We start from the raw sequence: 18,173 nt of genomic DNA, 5'->3' as shown, positions 1-18,173 counted from the left end.
TCGCAGCTCCATTACATGACCTTACTAAGAAAAATGCAGCCTTCACATAAGGAAAATCACAAAAGAAAGCATTCAATACACTCAAGGAGAAGTTGACTACAGAGCCTATTCTTGTAGTCCCGGATCTTTATCAACCTTTTGATGTTGATTGCGATGCTTGTGGAGAGTGTGTTGGGGCTGCATTACATCAAAATGGACATGTAGTAGCATGCGAGAGCCGAAGATTGCGTGATGCTAAAAGATATCTGGGAATCTATGAAAAATAATTGTTGGCTGTAGATCATGCTGTGAACACATGGAAGCATTATCTTTTGGGCGTAGATTTTACTGTTAAAACAGATCACCAAAGTCTAAGATATTTTCTAACTCAGACAAAACTTTCCGAGAAGCATATGAAATGGGCAAATATGCTATCAATGTATCATTTTCAGATTGTCCATACCCCAGGAATTCGGAACAGAGTGGCAGATGCCTTGTCCCGAAGACCCTAGGTCAATAATGTGACTATTGCTTATCATCAGGACCTGGAAAGTATGAGGGAGCAATATGCTAATGATGTAGATTTTGGTGAGATTTTACAGCAAATGCAAGAGGGGCAATCCACCAGTCACTATTCCCTGAAAGATGGGTATCTAATGAAAGATGACTGCCTATGCATCACCCAGGAGATGAGGAAAAAGATTTTGGAGGAATGCCATGCACCTCCTTATACTGGACATAGAGGAATTACGACATAGAGGTATTTCTTTTGGCCAGGAATGTGGAAAGATATACATAAGTTTGTTACTGAATGCCTTACGTGTCAAAAAGTGAAGTATGATAGACGGAAGGCACCTGGCCTACTTATGCCTCTTCTCGTGCCTTAGGCACCATGGGAAAGTATTACAATGGACTTCATTTTTTATTTGCCAAGATCAAAGTCACGGAATGATGGGATTTGGACTATCATTGATAAATTCAGCAAGCAAGCTCATTTTATTCCAGTTTGTAAAACCATAAAGGCAGATCATATGGCTAAGTTTTTCATGGTGCAGACCTTTAAGCACCATGGTATGCCTAAGTCCATTGTCAGTGATCGAGATCCCAGAATGACCAGTCTATTCTGGAGAGCTTTATTTGATAATATGGGGATGAATTTGAATTTTTCTTCTTCTTTTTATCCCCAGACAAATGGTCAAAGTGAAGTAGCAAATTCTACAGCATTGGATATGCTAAAATGCTACATGGGTGACCAAGGTTCAGACTGGGAATATGGAAAGGTGATTATGCCACCTATCTTGAGGACCAAGGACAATATTTGCAGCCGATCAGTTTGTGAGAGACCTCCAGACAGCTTATAGCCAAGTCCGGACGGCAATCAAAAGGTCTCAAGAGAAACATAAAAGAGCTACAGATAAGCATAGGAGACAGTTAGATCTCAATGAAGGGGATTGGGTACTTTTAAAGTTCGAGAAAGCTAGGCTCCGCAAGTTTAAAGGCAAACAGAAAGTGTATGCAAAGTTATCTTCCAGATACTATGGCCCTTTCAGGATTATAGAAAGAATAAATGAGGTTGCATACAGGTTGGCATTGCCAGAGCATTGGAGGATTCACAATGCATTTCATGTGAGTCTTCTAAAGAAATTCCAAGGGTCAGAGCCTACAGAGCCAGTATCAGAGGATCCACCAAAAGTGGATGAGCTGGACGAGATCCTTCAGCGAGAGCAAATTGTGTACCATACTGTACGCAAAGGCCCTCAGGGCAAGCAATTTTATAGGTGTCTTGTAAAATTCAAGAATTATACGGCATTGGATGCTAAGTGGATGGATGAAGACATGTTGTTCAATCATCCACAGCTTTTGGATGTTTACAAGGAAGCTTTTCAGTTGAGGTCCAACTAAATAGAAGCCGAGGGGATGTCACCACAATATGTAAATATCCTAAGTCAAAGTATAGTTGACCATTTATTTGATTATAATTAAAGAGTTTTCATATGTGTTAATTATGATCAAAGAGTTCTTTTAATGGTCAAAGAATTGACTACGATCAAAGATACTTGACTCTGGTCAAGTAAACCTGACTTCGATCCAAGACACTTGGTTTATTACCAAGAGGGTTAACTACGGTTAACCAGAAAACTACAGAGTTGACTACAGTCAGACTGTTGACTTCGATCAATGAGACTTGGCATGCCCCAAGAGGGTTAACTACGGTTAACCAAGATGTGCCAACTTCAATTGGAGAGACTTGACTATAATTAAGGCACCTCGACCCTTGGTCAAAGCCCCTTAATTATGATCAAAGGTGTTGGCTTCGATCAACCAGAGAATAAATATATATTTTTATATTTGTTATGTGTGCACATGTGTTTAGTGGGGACGCCCACCGTGACTAGAATTAGTCCACAATGTGTTATTTGCATGCAAAGCACTAACAATTAATGGGTGCCATGGTGGTGCGATTTAATTATTTGTTGCAAGTACTAGAAAGAGTTATTTTCCCAAGCGCTATAGGAGCCTAACAAGCATCTAGAGGCGGTTCGCATGACCAAGTGCTTCGAAGACTACAGAGTTACCCTTACTGGCATGTAATTAGGAAAGTAATGTAGAAATTGACAAGTGGCTTGTTGCCAAGAAAGGGAGCCTAAGAGCTCATGTAATGATTCATTTTACGTTTGGATTTTTACATGAGCAGCTCTATGCTGAACTGTGTATTCAGTTTTCTCTCAAGTAATAAAATACCTTGGGGGGGGTCCAGCCCGACGATTGTCCTGGGCCCTAGTGTACCTATTGAGAGAGGGAGAGGGAGAGAAATGAGAGTATTTCTGCTGCCTTTTTTTTATGAGGAAGGTTTCACTTGGCGTATAGATTTGAGCCCTCATCTTTCTTTCTCGGGTTCATGGAGGCTATGGCTCTATGCAGGTGTCTCCATAAAGTATCTTCAGTGGGACCCCAGAGAGTGGGAATGGATTGTTGCAGGGAACCAAGAGAAGAGTCTCCCCTTCTTTGGTTACACGGTTAGTAATGCCAAGAGCTTCCAGATTTGTTGTAGAGGTTGGAGAACTTCCAGAGCCCTCATTGGGAGAGTTATCAGGTTCTGTAGATTTGTAGAAAGTCTTTTGGAGAAGGCTCTAGAAATCCCAAAGAAATAGAAAGATCACCTTTTGGCTATTTATTCATGGAGGGATTGCAATGAGCAGGTGGAGGTCCAAGTTTGGGACAGACTCCACTTGTCCTAACTACTCGCCTACGGAGAGTCGGTCCATCATTACTTATGGGACTGCAAGCCTACAAGAGTCATATGGATAGGGACTGCCATGATCCTCAATACCTTTGTCCCTTCTCGTTTCTTCGTGATTTGGGGATACCTGGCTTGGCTCTCTTTGTCAGAACCTCAGATCTTGTATGAGTGATAGGATGCTTCCTACACCATCTCCATTTGACGACATTTAGTCGAGCCTTGCTCACTAGAGGATGTGCCTATCTCCCACTATATACCAGTACATGCTGATGTGGATTCTGCTTGGGAGATACTGTCTAGTATTGCAGCTTGGTAGATTTGGAAGGCCAGATGCATAGAGGCCGTAGATGGATCTCAAGTCCACCCTTCCCACACTTTGGCCAGTATTTGGGCTGACACCCTTCTGGCCATGATGGCTAGTTGGGCGAGCATGCAAGGATCCTCTCGGGCAGCCTCTACCAAGAGGGTTATATTCCTTATGCAATGGAGGGGCTTCCTGTTTTTCTCAGAGACTGCGGCAAGGTTGAGATGGCATTTTCAGCCTCAATCTTGGCTTCTTTTCAGCTCTTTCTGAGTTCTTATTTACTCCTTTAGAGTACTTATTTTCATCATGCCTAGCATGATGTATTTCCACTTGATCTTGCTCATGCCGGTTTCTTTCATACTCATGAAAAAAAAGTAAAAAATGAAGTAACCCAACCTGTGTGCTCCCCCATACACGCATCAAAGTCACCTAGGAGGAGAATCTCCCCCTGCCTAGAGAACTCGGTAATATCTCTGTGAGAGAGAGAAGATATATTAATGTCCTTGGAAGGCCTACGGGACACAGACACACACACACACAGAATTGACACATATGGAGAAGAATGCTCCAGAAGAGGATGAACAAGAGAGGAGGATAGGGCCCTATATCACACAGATAAATTTCCTGGTTTGCTGTTCTGCCATCTGTTTAAAATCTTTGAAGCATTCTAATGCATACCTTTTGTATGTTATGAAATAGACTGATGTTCTCCTGGTTGCATCATCTATAAATGTAATGAAACATTTGACTCCTGCTATTGATGCAACCTTCATAGGTCCATAAATGTCTGTATGAATTAATTCCAGCACATCACATACTCACTTAGCTTTACCTCGATACAGACGTCTATAATGTTTGCCCCTCATGAAAGCTTCACATACTGAAGCTTTGTTTTAGCTACAAGATCATAACATTCAACAACAGCCTTGTCTCGCATCACATTCACAGTTCGCATATTCGCACGAACTGATCTCCTGTGTCACAGATCTGCATTGCTTGTGTAAAAAGCCATTAACGGACAGTATGCATATCATCTTGGTTGTCAAGGTAATACAAATGTCCTTGTCTATTATCAACAGCCATTACTGCTTTGTCATATGCATCATGTATCAAACAGCAATAGTAGTGCCCATATCTGCAAGACGTGCGATTGAGAGTAGATCTCGTTTAAGACTCAAGACTCCAAAAAGTACTCTTCTTTAGTCGGAATTCAATTTCACCAACATTATTAATACAATGCTCTGAATTTTCACCAACCTGAACCACGTTATAAGCATGGCATGTTGAATGTTTCAAAATACCTTTGTAGCCCATCATACGCTGCGAAGCTTCATAACCTGGTGAGTTGATCCATTTTCCGTGCCTCATCTGCATGGGGTTTTTCACACATCTATCTATGTTGCATTTGCTATGAACTAGAGGATTTGAACCTGTTATGTCCGACACACAATGCATCTCTGTCTTTTGTGACTCTTTAGTTCCTTGTCTCTGTCAGCTTGCGTCGACATTTAAATTCAAAATGTCCTTCAATCTGACAATTATCTGCATTTGGCTTTCTGCATTCTTGTCTTGTGTTGCCCCCTGCATCATTTGATTCGCTTCTTTCTTGCTTATTTGCACCTGACTTCTTTGCATACAAAGCTTGACTCTGGGTGATCTCCTCTCGCAGAATGAACTCCTCAAGTACAGCATTCACAGTGTCGTCCGACTTAGTCCCTTGTCATCAATGCACAGTGAAATGCATGCCATGACGATGGAAGAGAATGAAACAAACACATCTTTTGTTATTTATCATCACCTTGCAACCACCACCTCCGATTATCATGTTCCAAAAGCACAAGTTAGTAGTTACAAACTCATTCAACTGATGCCTCAAAAATCAGGACCTCTTAGTTTTTCCAATTGACAACAATTGTCAACATTTGGCACAAATTATCAACTCATTAATAAAATACCTGTCCAGATGTTAGTAGTCCTAATGGACCCATGTTCATCAAGCCAATGATTGTTTTCAATTCTCAAGGCCATTTCACAAAGACAATACAGACATCCTATTTCATTAACACATCAAGTTCGTGGTACATTGCAAAAACTGGTGCAATACATAGTTAGTCCCAAGGACATGATTTTCAAATTCATTCAGTTGATGCCTCATTCATGTGTATTTTATGTTTCAGCCCCAGGATTTGGCCTTCATTAGCTTGATAATAAACACATTATGCCTAATCTTTACAAGGGACATTAGATCCTAAATAAGCCTATATCATGTTACATGTCAATGATTCTATGGTTTACATTGTCCTTTTTGTTTCTACAGATGATATAAACAGGAAGGATTCAGATTGGTTCCAAGTTTGCTGCTGCTTGCTCTTTGAAAATATTTCAAACCTCAGCAATTAATAGTTGAGTGCAGATGACAGCTGAACTTATGTATTTACCAACAATTGCACATATGAATGCAAGTATGAAATACAATAAAGGTAGGTGTATAAAATCTAAATTTCAATTTAAAAGAATTTGAAATTTGAGTCAACATGACACACATTTGCAAACATATAATACGATAGAGTACCTCAAATTAAACCTACTTAAGATCATCACTATGGAAACTGAAGTTCTTTCAATGTTGCTTCTCATGCACGTTGCCAAAGCTACTATTTACCCTTTTGCTTAGTGGGCGCTGCCTCCCTCCCCTACAATTTCACTGCAATTGCTGGACAGGTTCTATTCATGTGTTCATTGCTGTCATCCTGCTTCAACATGTATCCACTTGCTTGGTACTATTTCTTTTTGTTTCTCAATAGTATGCTTATTAAGAAATGACATGTTTTCCTTCTGTTCAGTTACGGACAATGGGGACTAGGTCTAGCATTTGAGGGTGGACCCCCTTGCTTGGGGTTATGGGCATTAGTGACCCACAAGAGTGATGGTCTCTCTTTGAGAGGGACATCTAGAAACCACACCCCACCTGAGTACCCAAACATGGGACCAATCAAATGCACAGATTGCATACCGACCTAGGAACCATTCAAGAGAATGTTCCCTGAGCTTTGGGTGTGAACCTGGCAGCATGCCAAGAGTAATGGAGATACAAGATAAGACGAAAAGCAAATGAGCTCAGCACGGCTCAATTATGACCTTAGAGTACGTCAATAGATAGTCTAAGCTGTTAGGAACCCGTGGGTGTGATCAGAATTAAATTCTGACAACTTTAAAATTTTAGGGTTTTTGGGAGTGACGTGGCAGACTGCCACATGGAATCTGAGCTGGCAGGTCAGTCCACCTGTCCCACACATGTGGCAGCATGCATGGCAAGTGGCAGGGCATGCAGGCCAAATGTTTGGCCCCAAATCTGGTAGATTTGGGGCAGATTGTTGGCTGTCCTCTTTGGAACTGCAGCCCACCAAAAGTCTGGGACAAGTGTCCACCTTCCACTCTAGGCCTAGGGGGGGGGCTGAGCCTATAAAAGGCGGCCTCTCCCCTTTATTCCACACATGAAAATTTCGTCACTTTTCTTCTCCCTCCTTTTGGATAATGCAGTAGAACCTCTCCAGCTCCTTGGGTGCAGCCAGCTTCTCCCCAGGCCATTCTCTCACCTCAGCAGCACTTTCTCTCTCTACAACACATTCTCTCTACAGTTCCAGCCCCTCCTCTCCAGAAATCTGCCCCCTCTCAGCTCTTCTGGAACAGCAGCAGCATCCTCTCTCCTTCACCTAGCCTGGAGCAGCCACAGCCCCTTTCTCTCTCCTACTGCAGTCTCTCTCTACTGCAAAATTTCTCTCTACTGTTCCAGCCGATTTCCCTTGCAGAAATCTGCCTTTCTGTGCACCTCTGGAACAGCAGCAGCTCCTCTCTTACATCTCCTCCCTTGGGATCAGCATTGGCACTCTCTCTATACAGCTATCACTCCATAAAAGCTTTCTCTCTCTAGCCTACAGTAGAACCTCTCCCTCCTTTTGGATAATGCAGTAGAACCTCTCCAGCTCCTTGGGTGCAGCCAGCTTCTCCCCAGGCCATTCTCACCTCAACAGCACTTTCTCTCTCTACAACAACACATTCTCTCTACAGTTCCAGCCCCTCCTCTCCAAAAATCTGCCCCCTCTCAGCTCTTCTGGAACAGCAGCAGCATCCTCTCTCCTTCACCTAGCCTCTTCACCTAGCCTGGAGCAGCCACAGCCCCTTTCTCTCTCCTACTGCAGTCTCTCTCTACTGCAGAATTTCTCTCTCTACTGTTCCAACTGATTTCCCTTGCAGAAATCTGCCTTTCTGTGCACCTCTGGAACAGCAGCAACTCCTCTCTTACATCTCCTCCCTTGGGATCAGCATTCTCTCTATACAACTGTCACTCCATAAAAGCTTTCTCTCTCTAGCCTACAGGCTGTTTTTCTAAGATGTTCTCATTCCAGTCCCATTTCCACACTCTCCTCACCCAAGGTAGCTTCAGAGGCATCAAGGACTTCATCTACAAAAGGGTCAAGTCACGAAGGGTATTGTCAAGTTTATCTCATTTACAACACTATTTCATGTTGTTTCTACTATCTTTCTAGAAACCAGTGCTTGTCTCTAATGTTGGATGTAAGTGGTGATTGTTGCAGGCTTCTTCCTTGTGGATTGGGCAAGCCAAGAGTTGAAACCTGAGCTTGGAGTCCTCCTTTTTGTTGTCTACCTTGTACATATGCTCTTGGGTCTTGTATCTAGGTCCTAGGTTTTCACTGAGTTCATCAGTTTGGAAGGTGCATTGCACCTTGGTCTTGTATCTCCATTTTCAAGAATAAAGTGAGCTTGGATAAGGGGGGGGGGCCGTCTTGGCCCCTCAATCATATTGCATTTTCCAATAATGTCACTTTGTGTTTAAGCTGTATAAGTCTTAATTCCAGCTTAATTGCAAACTCTTGAGTTCAAGTATATGTGTTTGGCAACTCGCAATCATCTCATTCAAATGCCTCTGCAAAATCCGTTGTTTGAATTGATAGAAAGCACCGAGTAGTTTACAATTGCATTAATGGTATCTTTTCTTACATTTAGGAAATATTTACTATACAAACACTATATGATCAGGCTTTCCCTTTTCTGAATTTCACGTGTTAAAAATAAGCTTTTAGTTACTGAGATTAATTAAATGCTTGAGGTTCGTTTTGAATTTGTGTTGAGAAAGATCTGCATTCTCACCTATGGCATCCTGCATCTATTGAGAGCCAGTAAACCCTCAGCCTCACAATAGGTATCATGCATGGGAGCATTTGACATGAGCCACAGGTGCACAAACTATAGCTTGCCAAAGCATCCGTAACATTGCCTTTGATACAGAGGCTGTACATTCAGACTGCCTATCAAAATAGCCATGACAATAATAAATTTCACATGAAACTTCAAGCATGGTGTATTGGCTTTAAAAATGTCAAATAAATAAGGAAAAAATACACAAATCGGCGTCCTTAGAGTCATCCTACATAGCCCAGATCAGTCTTCAGATATTGGGAATGTTGATCCCATCCTTTTCCCGTCGAGATGATAACACTTGATGTTGACGCTATAAGGGCCCAAGTCAACATAATTATCCTCTTGTCCTTCATAAAAGCAAAGTGTGTATAAGGCCAATTCAAATTCTGGGCTTACACCGACAAAAGTGCTTGATACAGGTTTCCGAACACCATTCCATTCGAATTGTATTGTAAGAAGCTGTGAATGGGCATCTGGCTGTAGGACAACATACAGTATATAAACATAGCATCCATTTGCCATTTCCAAAACTTCTTTTATAGTTGCAGCCGATACTAAACACAATCTTTTGTTCTGTACAGGGGCACATGCATCATCTAACAAATTATATATACTAGAATGACACACCAACAAACCATCTTGCACCATGACAATTGGCAAGAAAGGGTTCCTTGCCTCAAGGTCTGCCATGAAAAGAGTTATACAAGCTAGAGATTCTATTCCCTGTGACTACATAATAGGTAAAGAGAACAATTCTTCAATGATTTATGTCCCATCATCCTTCCAACCACACTAAGGCCTCAACAAAAAGACGAGACAAGATAGAAAAGCATCCTGAAAGCCTGAGCAACTGCATGCTCATATTGAAAGCTTCACAGTGCGGGAGATCACTAATATCTAGTGTCAAAGTGCATAGAAATAAGTAGACCTGAAATTCGAAATTGGTCTCAATGTCATGAACAAAGACTGATACATCAACAATGATCAAGGCATCGGCAGATAAATAAAGAATGAATGAAAGGTTACGTTGGAATGCTTGATCATGTAGAAAACAAATATGTAAGAGACAATGGACAATAGCATTTGGAAAAGACCATGAGATGGAGATTGAATATAAAGATAGAATGAAAAGACATGTCACGGGCATCCTTCAGCCCATGCCCATCTGACGGGTCTTCACAAGGGCCAAGAGAAACTTCAGGGTACAGGCTGCCATTATAGGAAGCTGTACAGCACACACGTGGACAGCCAGCACAGGGAACACGCAATACCCACAGGCGGTCTGCCACATCATCATCCGCAGATGGTTCAGTCGGGTCTGAAAGGTATAAGAGGCCCCATTTCCTCTCCACTTCGTCTTCACGAGAAACCTCACTTCACTTCAGGAATGAGCAGTTAGTCATTCAGGTGTATCCAGTTGCCTTTTGGCATTAATACAGAAAACTCTAGGGAGGGGGGCTGTGGTTGTACCCAGCCTTGTACTCTTGCACCCTCACATATGTGTATGCATGCAACGTGTGCAATCAATGAGTTAGGCAGTGCAAACTAGTGAGAGAAGAACGTAGCTTTATTTGTTTGTTACATTAGTATCAACGCTCCCAAAAATTTCCCCTAGATTGTGAGGAATTGCTTCAATTGACGATGAAACACCCCAAGTGCTCACTAGTAAGGGTAGCCTCTCCAAGGTGCTCCAAGATGACGACCATGACAGAAGCACAGACTCAAAAATCATCTGTGCATAGGAGGACACACCTTCTCTGAGCGGAGGGACAGCTCCACACATGGAAGCATCGGTCACAAAGCTGGTATGATGGACATGGTGTAGACCATGTTGCAATTCCAAGCCTAGCAGTCAGGTAACCTCATCAAACAAGTGATCTGGAGGACCATCAAGAAATCATGCTGTAGATGGGCACTTCTAGAGGCCAAATAAGAATGCATTGCTAGAGGTGCGCCATTTTTCCAGCCACCCCGAGCCCTTTAGAGCTCACTGACGGCTGTTTGGTGGCCCATTTACCTACTGTTCTGCATGCATTTCGAGGCGTGTCCACACGTGTGAGCATTTATGCCCATTCCGTAAAGTTTCGTCACCGAAAAATGCCTTTTTGGTGCTGCTGCTGCATAGCCGCCTACTTCATGCTGCATTTCGGGTGTTTTCCTGCCTTGGTCCAGCATTTCGTACCATTTGAAGGCACCGCCTGGCTGCTGCAAAGCCACAGGTGTATTTCAGTGCATTTGAAGCCTTCTCCGAGAAGTTCCAACGCCTACAAGTGCTTCAAAACAGCCGACTTGGACTTTTGGAGGCGTGCTGGTGCATTTCGAAGCCCTAGACCAGCCGACTTTGACATTTGGAGCCTGCTACTGCATTTCGGAGTCCTCTCTTGCAGCCCCCTTGCTCTCATTTGCTGGTTTTTCACCTCGGGCTGAGAGCTTGTCACCTCAGGTTGCTGCTGCATTCATTTTGAGGCCTTCTCCTGCTGGCCTTCACTTGTGGGAGCCTCCACACCAGCCCTTGACAGTTGTGGAGCATATACTCTTGCTGTAATTCCACATTCCAGCTTCTTTTGGCACCCTCAGTTGCCATTTTCTGTCCATATCACCTCTCCTACAAGGGTGACTACGTGCCCTCACGTTTGGAGCCTTTTTCTTGCTGTAATTTTGGTCAAAATCACTTGGTAAGCTTCTACTGCATTGACTTCTTTTATTTCCAGCAAAACAGTCCTTTCTTTGATTCCTTGGAATTGTAGCAAGGCCCCATGTTGCCTTGGAAGGCCTCGTGTTGCCTTTTGGAAGTCTCTTTGCAGCAGGTACACTTTGTGTCAGCCACACATTTGCAGTGAAAAAGATTTGCAGCTTGTGCAATAAATTGCCTTTTTGGATTTGGGAGATTGCACTTCTCTCATTTGCATTGTCAGTTGGTGCTTTTGCCTTGCATTTTTTGCAATATGGCTGGCAATAAGGATGACTTGTTTGGGATGCTTGGGTCTGAGGACAAACTTGATGGCACAAATTACCTCATGTGGGCTTGTATGATGGGGCATGTCTTGGTTTTGGAATATTGATATAGGTACTGAGGTCAGACCCACTAGACCTCCTGGTTCCGGTACATTTGGTACTGCCTCTCGCTCATCTAGTAATGGGTCTAATGCTACTTCTGGTGCAGCTACCTCTTCCACTACAGGTACTTTGCCTCCGACTCAAGAATAGATTCAATGAGATGGACGTGATGCCAAAGCGCATGCCTTGATTGCTCTGTCAATGAAAGGGGTTATTATCCCTCGTATCCGTTCATGCAAGACAGGTAAATAAGTATGGGACCAGCTTGCCTCCTTATATCAGGTGCGGAATGAGGCTAGAGTGGCCTATCTCCACAAGCAGTTGAAGGACTTAAAGCTTGAAGAGGGTGGTAATATGGATGCCTATATTACCAATGTTAAGGATTTGAAAGAGCAGTTGGAAAATATTGATGAGGTAGTCCATGACACTTGATGGTTTTCTTGCTTCATACCAAAGCTTTGCCACTACTTTGCAGTTGGTTGCCATGGGCAATGCCAACCACTACTCTTTTGACCAACTGGTTGCCCTTTTGTTACAAGAAGAATAATGCCGTGTGAATAGAAATTCTTCTATGGCTAGTGATCAAACCTTTGCCACACAGCATAAAAACAAGGGCAAGGGGAAAATTTCAGCTGGTAAGCGTCATACACAGGCTGGTCATTCCTCTGATGCATCGAAGTTATTCAGCTCACCTCAAGATGCACCAAATGGGAGAACCATTACATGTACAAATAAGGCATCTTATTCAGTAAAAGACATTGGGCAAGTTGCCATTACTTCAGTATCTGGTGGTCTAGTCACTCTACACAATGTACTATATGTACCAAGCATCCGCAAAAACCTCATCCATTTCAGCCTTAGCTACTTGTGGATATGAGGTTCTGTTTGATGGTGTTAGGTGTGCAATCTATGATGTTACAACATCTCCTGATGTCACCTAGAGAGAGGGCCTTGCTTGTGGGTGTGCCCGCCAAGTGAGTGAGGCTAGCGTAGAGAGTGAGGGTCTGTGCCCACCCCCCCGTCAGGGTAGTCTAGGGTAGTGGCAACCTAATCAGTGCTAAGGAGAGGCTCCCTCTTAGGGCTTTCCTTTAGCCCCTTCTAGGGCTGTGTGGAGGCACCTAGGGAGTCGGGTCCCTGTAGAGCAGCCCCCCTTTGTGAGCCACGCCACCATTTCCCATGTGAAGTCTCGATGCATCTGGTGAGTGTTGGCCACAATCCTGAAGGCAAATGACCATATCCTCTGCGCAGCTATACATCCCTCGAGACAATGTGGGATCGTCTCAAGCACTCCCTCAGTGCAATCGTGGCAACTACAGTCCCCAGGCCCCATTGAAGATCGCAGACAGGCTGACCATCCCAAAGCTTGAGACGCCATACTGCTCCTTCCAGCCCTGATAACACTGAGACTAGATCAATATGCCGCTCCCTATCCATAAGGCCTAGATCTGCAACCATTCCAAACCATCCAGGGTCTCCTCATTCCCCTGGTCCCTCTCTGTCTCTGCTAGTAGGTGTCCACCTAGCCCCAATTTGTAGAATCTCCGCGACGGGAGGACCCAAGGGACTCCTGAAAAAAATGAACTCTAAGAGGGGCAGCTATCTGCGAGAACTGGCTGGACCAACAATGGGGGGTCCAAGGACTATGTAATTCCTCCCACCATGAAGCAAGGATCACTGCATCAATCTCTGCCACCCAAGTGCCTGCCCCTCTCAGGTGGGCAAGTGCCTTCGTCCTGGCCTTTGTGTCTGGAGGAAGCTGCCTCCAGGCCCCAAAGGACCTCACTAGGCCATTGTCCCACTTTATCCATCCAATGTGTGTGCGCTACCCAACCATACGACCCTCCGTATCCCAGACCTCTGAGAGCCATGCCTCTCATACTCTTTCCTGCACAAGGGGCTTGCCCGAATGAGTCCCCCAAACTCACTCTACCACACCCTGAGAAGGCTCCTCATCAAGGGGGAGCCCTTCTTAGTGAGAGGATCCTCAAAGAAGATCCACCTGTGGGATTTCTGTCACTGTCCACCTATGTGGGGTGTGTTCCTCAGCAGTCCCCTCTGAAGCAGAGCTTCTAGGGCTCTGCGCCTAAGGTGAGACCACGAGCTACTAGCTTGCCCAAAAGGACTTTGTTTTGCATCTCGAGATCAATGATGCCCAAACCTCCTCATGATTGTGGCAAGAGCATTGTCTACCAAGCAACTCTAGCTCCGGTGTTTCATGTGCCATTTGAACCTACCCAAAGGAAGTTACGTACCAAGCTTCGGAGCTGCCCATGCATCCCCTGTGAATGCACCAACAGGAGGCTATGTACCAAGCCATGGCAAGGACCTGGTTGGCTACCAATGCTCTGATGGAAATGAGGAGAGGGTGAGAGACACATGATTGGAGACGAGCTCAGGCATGAACTGATGTAGATTGATTGATAAATCACAGCAAGTACATAGCCTCTTTTATAGGCTGGGCAAGCCTTACAGACACCTCATAGATGAGGTCACACACAAGAGAATCTAGATCCTATAATCTAGGTGAGGAATCACGAGGTGGCACAAGTGGCCTCAAGACTCTTCACACTCACACAACTGTAGGACATTCCTAAGACTCTAGGACCACACACACTAGGACCACACACACTAGGACTCCGATTCCAACATGCTCTACCTACTAAGAAGAGTTTGGCCAAGCTCCAATACAGAAACTTACGCCGGACGCTCTCCAAAGCCAGTGCAACTGGTGCTCTACAAAAATATCAATACCCCCTCAACCAAGGTATCTCGTTGTCTATCCCCGTGGAATCCACCGGAAGCCAGAGGCAGCCCCCCAATCTAGGACCTCTTGAACTTCCTCTGTGCCCGTGAGAAAACCAATAGATTTGGTCCACTTGATCCTTGCTCCAGAGGCCTCACCATAAATAGCCAAGACACCCCCTGCCCGTCTCAAGGCTCACAGTTGAGCCCTCCACATACAAGGTTGTGTCATTAGCAAACTCTGAAATCCAGAAGCTCCTCCTACTATCGAAGCGGGGGTCGTATCCCTGTAAGGCCCACGACTTGAGAGCAAAGAAAATAAATCAACGCCTCGACTATGCAGAGGAAGAGGAAGGGGGCAAGGGAGCATCCCTGTTGCATAGTTACTAGGGAACATGCATGCCAACAGAACGCCGATCCCCTAGGGAACGGGAACGCCAAAATCCTAGGGAACGGGAATGGGAAGGGAACACCACATCATCATACTCATTAAAAAACATACTATCTGCACAACTGCTTTTGGACGAAATTTCGAGTCACGATGTCAAGACATAAATAAAATCCTAATGATAGATGACTCAGGACTATAAATTTGGAGTGAGGGACTTAGGACATAAACAAAATCCTAATGATAGACAAGATTTGATTTGGCGAATGGCACGCGTTCCCTAGACGTTCCATAGGTGTTCTCCAGTGTTCCATAGCTATTTCAGAAGTCTCGCATTCCATAACCATTTCTGAAGGGAACGTCATTCCAACGTTCCACAGCTAGGGAATGGGGTTCCCTGGCAACTATGCCCTGTTGTATCGAGCGCGAGAGAGAGAAGGCCTCACCCGTGTAGCTCCAATGGTCACCGGGCTGGAGCTCCCTACATAGGGAGCTCAGACCCCTCTAATCCACCTCTCTATGAAACAACCTCTGCATAGTGCCTTCCAAGAAGGACCACTCCACCATGTCATATGCCTTCTCAAAATCCAAGAGAAGGATAGCCAGAAGCTGTGCCTCTTCCTTGGCCCAATCCACAGCCTCCCAAAAAATAAAAATGTTGTCCAGGAAACTAAACTCCTGAACAAGACCAGTCTGTGTGTCATGAATGATATCTAGAAGGTGGGGCCTTAACCGCAAGCTCAAGACCTTAGCTAACATCTTGTATGCAATGTCCAATAAGGTGATCGGTCTCCATTGGCGTATGTCTGACCTATCTCCACGGCTCAAAGATTGAGGGAGTGAACCTGAACAAAAATCTCATGGCATGCCAAACGAAATGGAGTGAGGATGTGCGCTCAGAAGCATTGAAAGAAGGCTGGCATCAAACCATCTTCACTAGGGCACTTCTAGGTAAGGAGAGCCTAAAGGGCTTCCCAGAGCTCATCCCTCTAGCCACCAACATAAGCTCGACTGGACTGCTGACGGGATATTGTGCCCAAACCGCTTACGAGCTACTAGGTCACAGGGGACACCTCCTCGAACTGGAACATTTGTTGATAGAAGTCAATGGTCATCTCCAAGATCTCCTGCAGGTCCATATGCAGCTGCCATTGTGCATCGAGTAGTCATTGGAGCTGTGTCTTGACTAAACGTGGTTGTGTCCTAGCTGAACGTGGCCGCATGGCCTAGAAGAACTATCTAGTCTTCCTATCTCCATGTTGTACCCATCTAGCACTTGAGGAGTACTACGAGTACTCAGCGCGTCTGACCTCCATGTCGTGAAGCTCCAGTCTCACGCTCTAATAACGGTCTCTGAGCCACTGGGAACCAAGACCCTGCTCTTTCAATCTCTCTATGGAAGCTAGGTTCCATCTCAAGGCTCGTTTGCACTCCTGTAAGGCAAGTCTCTGTCGAAGGACCTAAGACTAAAGCTCCTCATTGCTCCCAAGGATCACATCTACAACCCAAGATGCCCATCCTCTAGCTGCTACCAAATCAAAGCTACTACCTGCTGTACCTCCTCTTGCAGTACAGCATCTAGAATGTGAACCCCTTTCTAGGAGACACCAGGACAGGGCTGCTCTAGGTGGAGCACTATTGGGGAGTGATCTAACATCGTCGTGCCTGCTAGAATGCCTGTGGAGCCTCCCTGAGCATAGCTCAATCCCCAACATAGAATCTATCAATGCGCTCTAACAAGCCATCATGTCTCCTCTGTCCGAAAAAGAACTGGAGGCTACCAAATGGCCTAGTGAACTCTGCCTCTCGCCACAGATCCCTACCACTAATCATGAAGATGAACTACTCCCAAGTACTCCTCTCCGCCTACACGCATCTCAAAGAAAGAAACTCTACCCTACTTGTCCTTCCCATACTCAAGGTTGTTGAAGTCACCTCCAACAATCCAAGAGTAGACGTCTCGAAGGCAATCTATCGGTCTCCTCCAAAAAGTTAAGCGATGCTGATTGCATGCGGCTGCGTACACATTCAGAATCTCTATGTTGGACTCCACCATACAACCAACCTGCCTCCCCTCGTCAAAGACCTTAGGGGCCACAGCCTGAGAATCCGAAATGCAAACCCCTCCACTCCAGCCTATTGCAAGGGACCACACCTCCTGGACTCTCCCCAAGAGGAGGTGATGGCAGCGTCCAATGTCTGCAGCCGAAAACATGCGCTCTTGTACTAAAAGAAAATCCACTATCCGTCCTACCACTTCCCTCTGTAACTCCTACTGAAGAATCACATATTGTGGCTGACTACGTGCATGATCGTGGAGCCCATGCACGTTCCAACTCATGGGAAGAAGGCATGGACAGATAGGGATCGCTCATGAGAAGGAGCCTGTACAACTACCTCGGACTTCTACGACTTCGAAGGAGGCTTTGAGGGAGAGTAGTCTGTGTCCGTGCAGCAGAAGCGTGACTGGAGTCACTCCTACCTTCGAAGCCCACCGAATCATGAAAGAGACCTCTAGCCCTAGCTTAGCCGCACAATGGTGGAGTCAGAAATGTGTAACCTATGTAAACTGTACCTCTAGTCCACAACTCTCATCACTACCATGCCCATGCCTACGCCGAGTCTCTTCAGAGAGAAGCCAAGCTGAAAAATAGTTGAATCACCATGCGGGAGCCAAATATCCTATCTCGGGGGGCCCATCCAGTCCGCCATCATGCAAAAAATATATTCTTTCATCTTGCACTCAAAGAGAGTAGGGTCCACTTTTCATCTCTCGTGGAGGCGAAGTTGAAACCCCATAATGCATGAGTGCAAGAGCCCACATTGCCAATGGAGCCCCTTTTGCAAGGTTGCAAAATCATAACTATCATCTCTAGCAGGAAGCTGGGAAAACAAGCCACCGACTTAGGAGTCTACAAGGAGGCTGAGTCTTGTGAAAGAGAGGTAGAGACTTGTGGCTCAAACGAGGAGGCCTCAAGCTCGGGCGTTCCGGGTCGAGGCTATGCCCAGGGGGGACCAGAAGGAAGACAAGAAGGCTGACATTGTTGCAGGGAGGGAAGAAGAAAGGGGGATGGAGGTGGAGAGCGGACGAGTAGTGAGGGTAGCTGGGGGTGGAGAGAGGGCGGGTAGTGAGGGTCTGGCACCCCGCTTACGATTCTGTCGGACCTTGCTGCTTTCTTACACTTCACCTTGGTCCCAAAACCCCCCCTCCCTCGAGAGCTCCACCGAGAGCTTTCTCTGGG

At 45.2% G+C, this 18,173-nt stretch overlaps 1 protein-coding gene across 1 annotated transcript in view; it reads right to left on the bottom strand.

Moving 5' to 3' along the window:
* Window positions 1-8,741: 8,741 nt before the first annotated feature.
* The window catches only part of LOC147892753 (uncharacterized), a 31,344-nt gene continuing 21,912 nt past the window's right edge, over window positions 8,742-18,173 (bottom strand). Inside the window, exon 6 of the mRNA XM_087387297.1 lies at window positions 8,742-9,221. Within this exon, the coding sequence (XP_087243423.1) occupies window positions 8,985-9,221 (237 nt within the window). The 3' untranslated portion in view covers window positions 8,742-8,984. The remainder of the gene's footprint in view (window positions 9,222-18,173) is intronic.

The sequence above is a fragment of the Dipteris shenzhenensis genome, chromosome 16 (genome assembly GCF_047967505.1).
Source record: "Dipteris shenzhenensis isolate YYH24624 ecotype China chromosome 16, Dip_SZ_1.0, whole genome shotgun sequence".
Taxonomy (NCBI): Eukaryota; Viridiplantae; Streptophyta; class Polypodiopsida; order Gleicheniales; family Dipteridaceae; genus Dipteris; species Dipteris shenzhenensis.
Note: the sequence above shows the minus strand (reverse complement) of the source record. Positions and strands in the feature narration are given on the sequence as shown.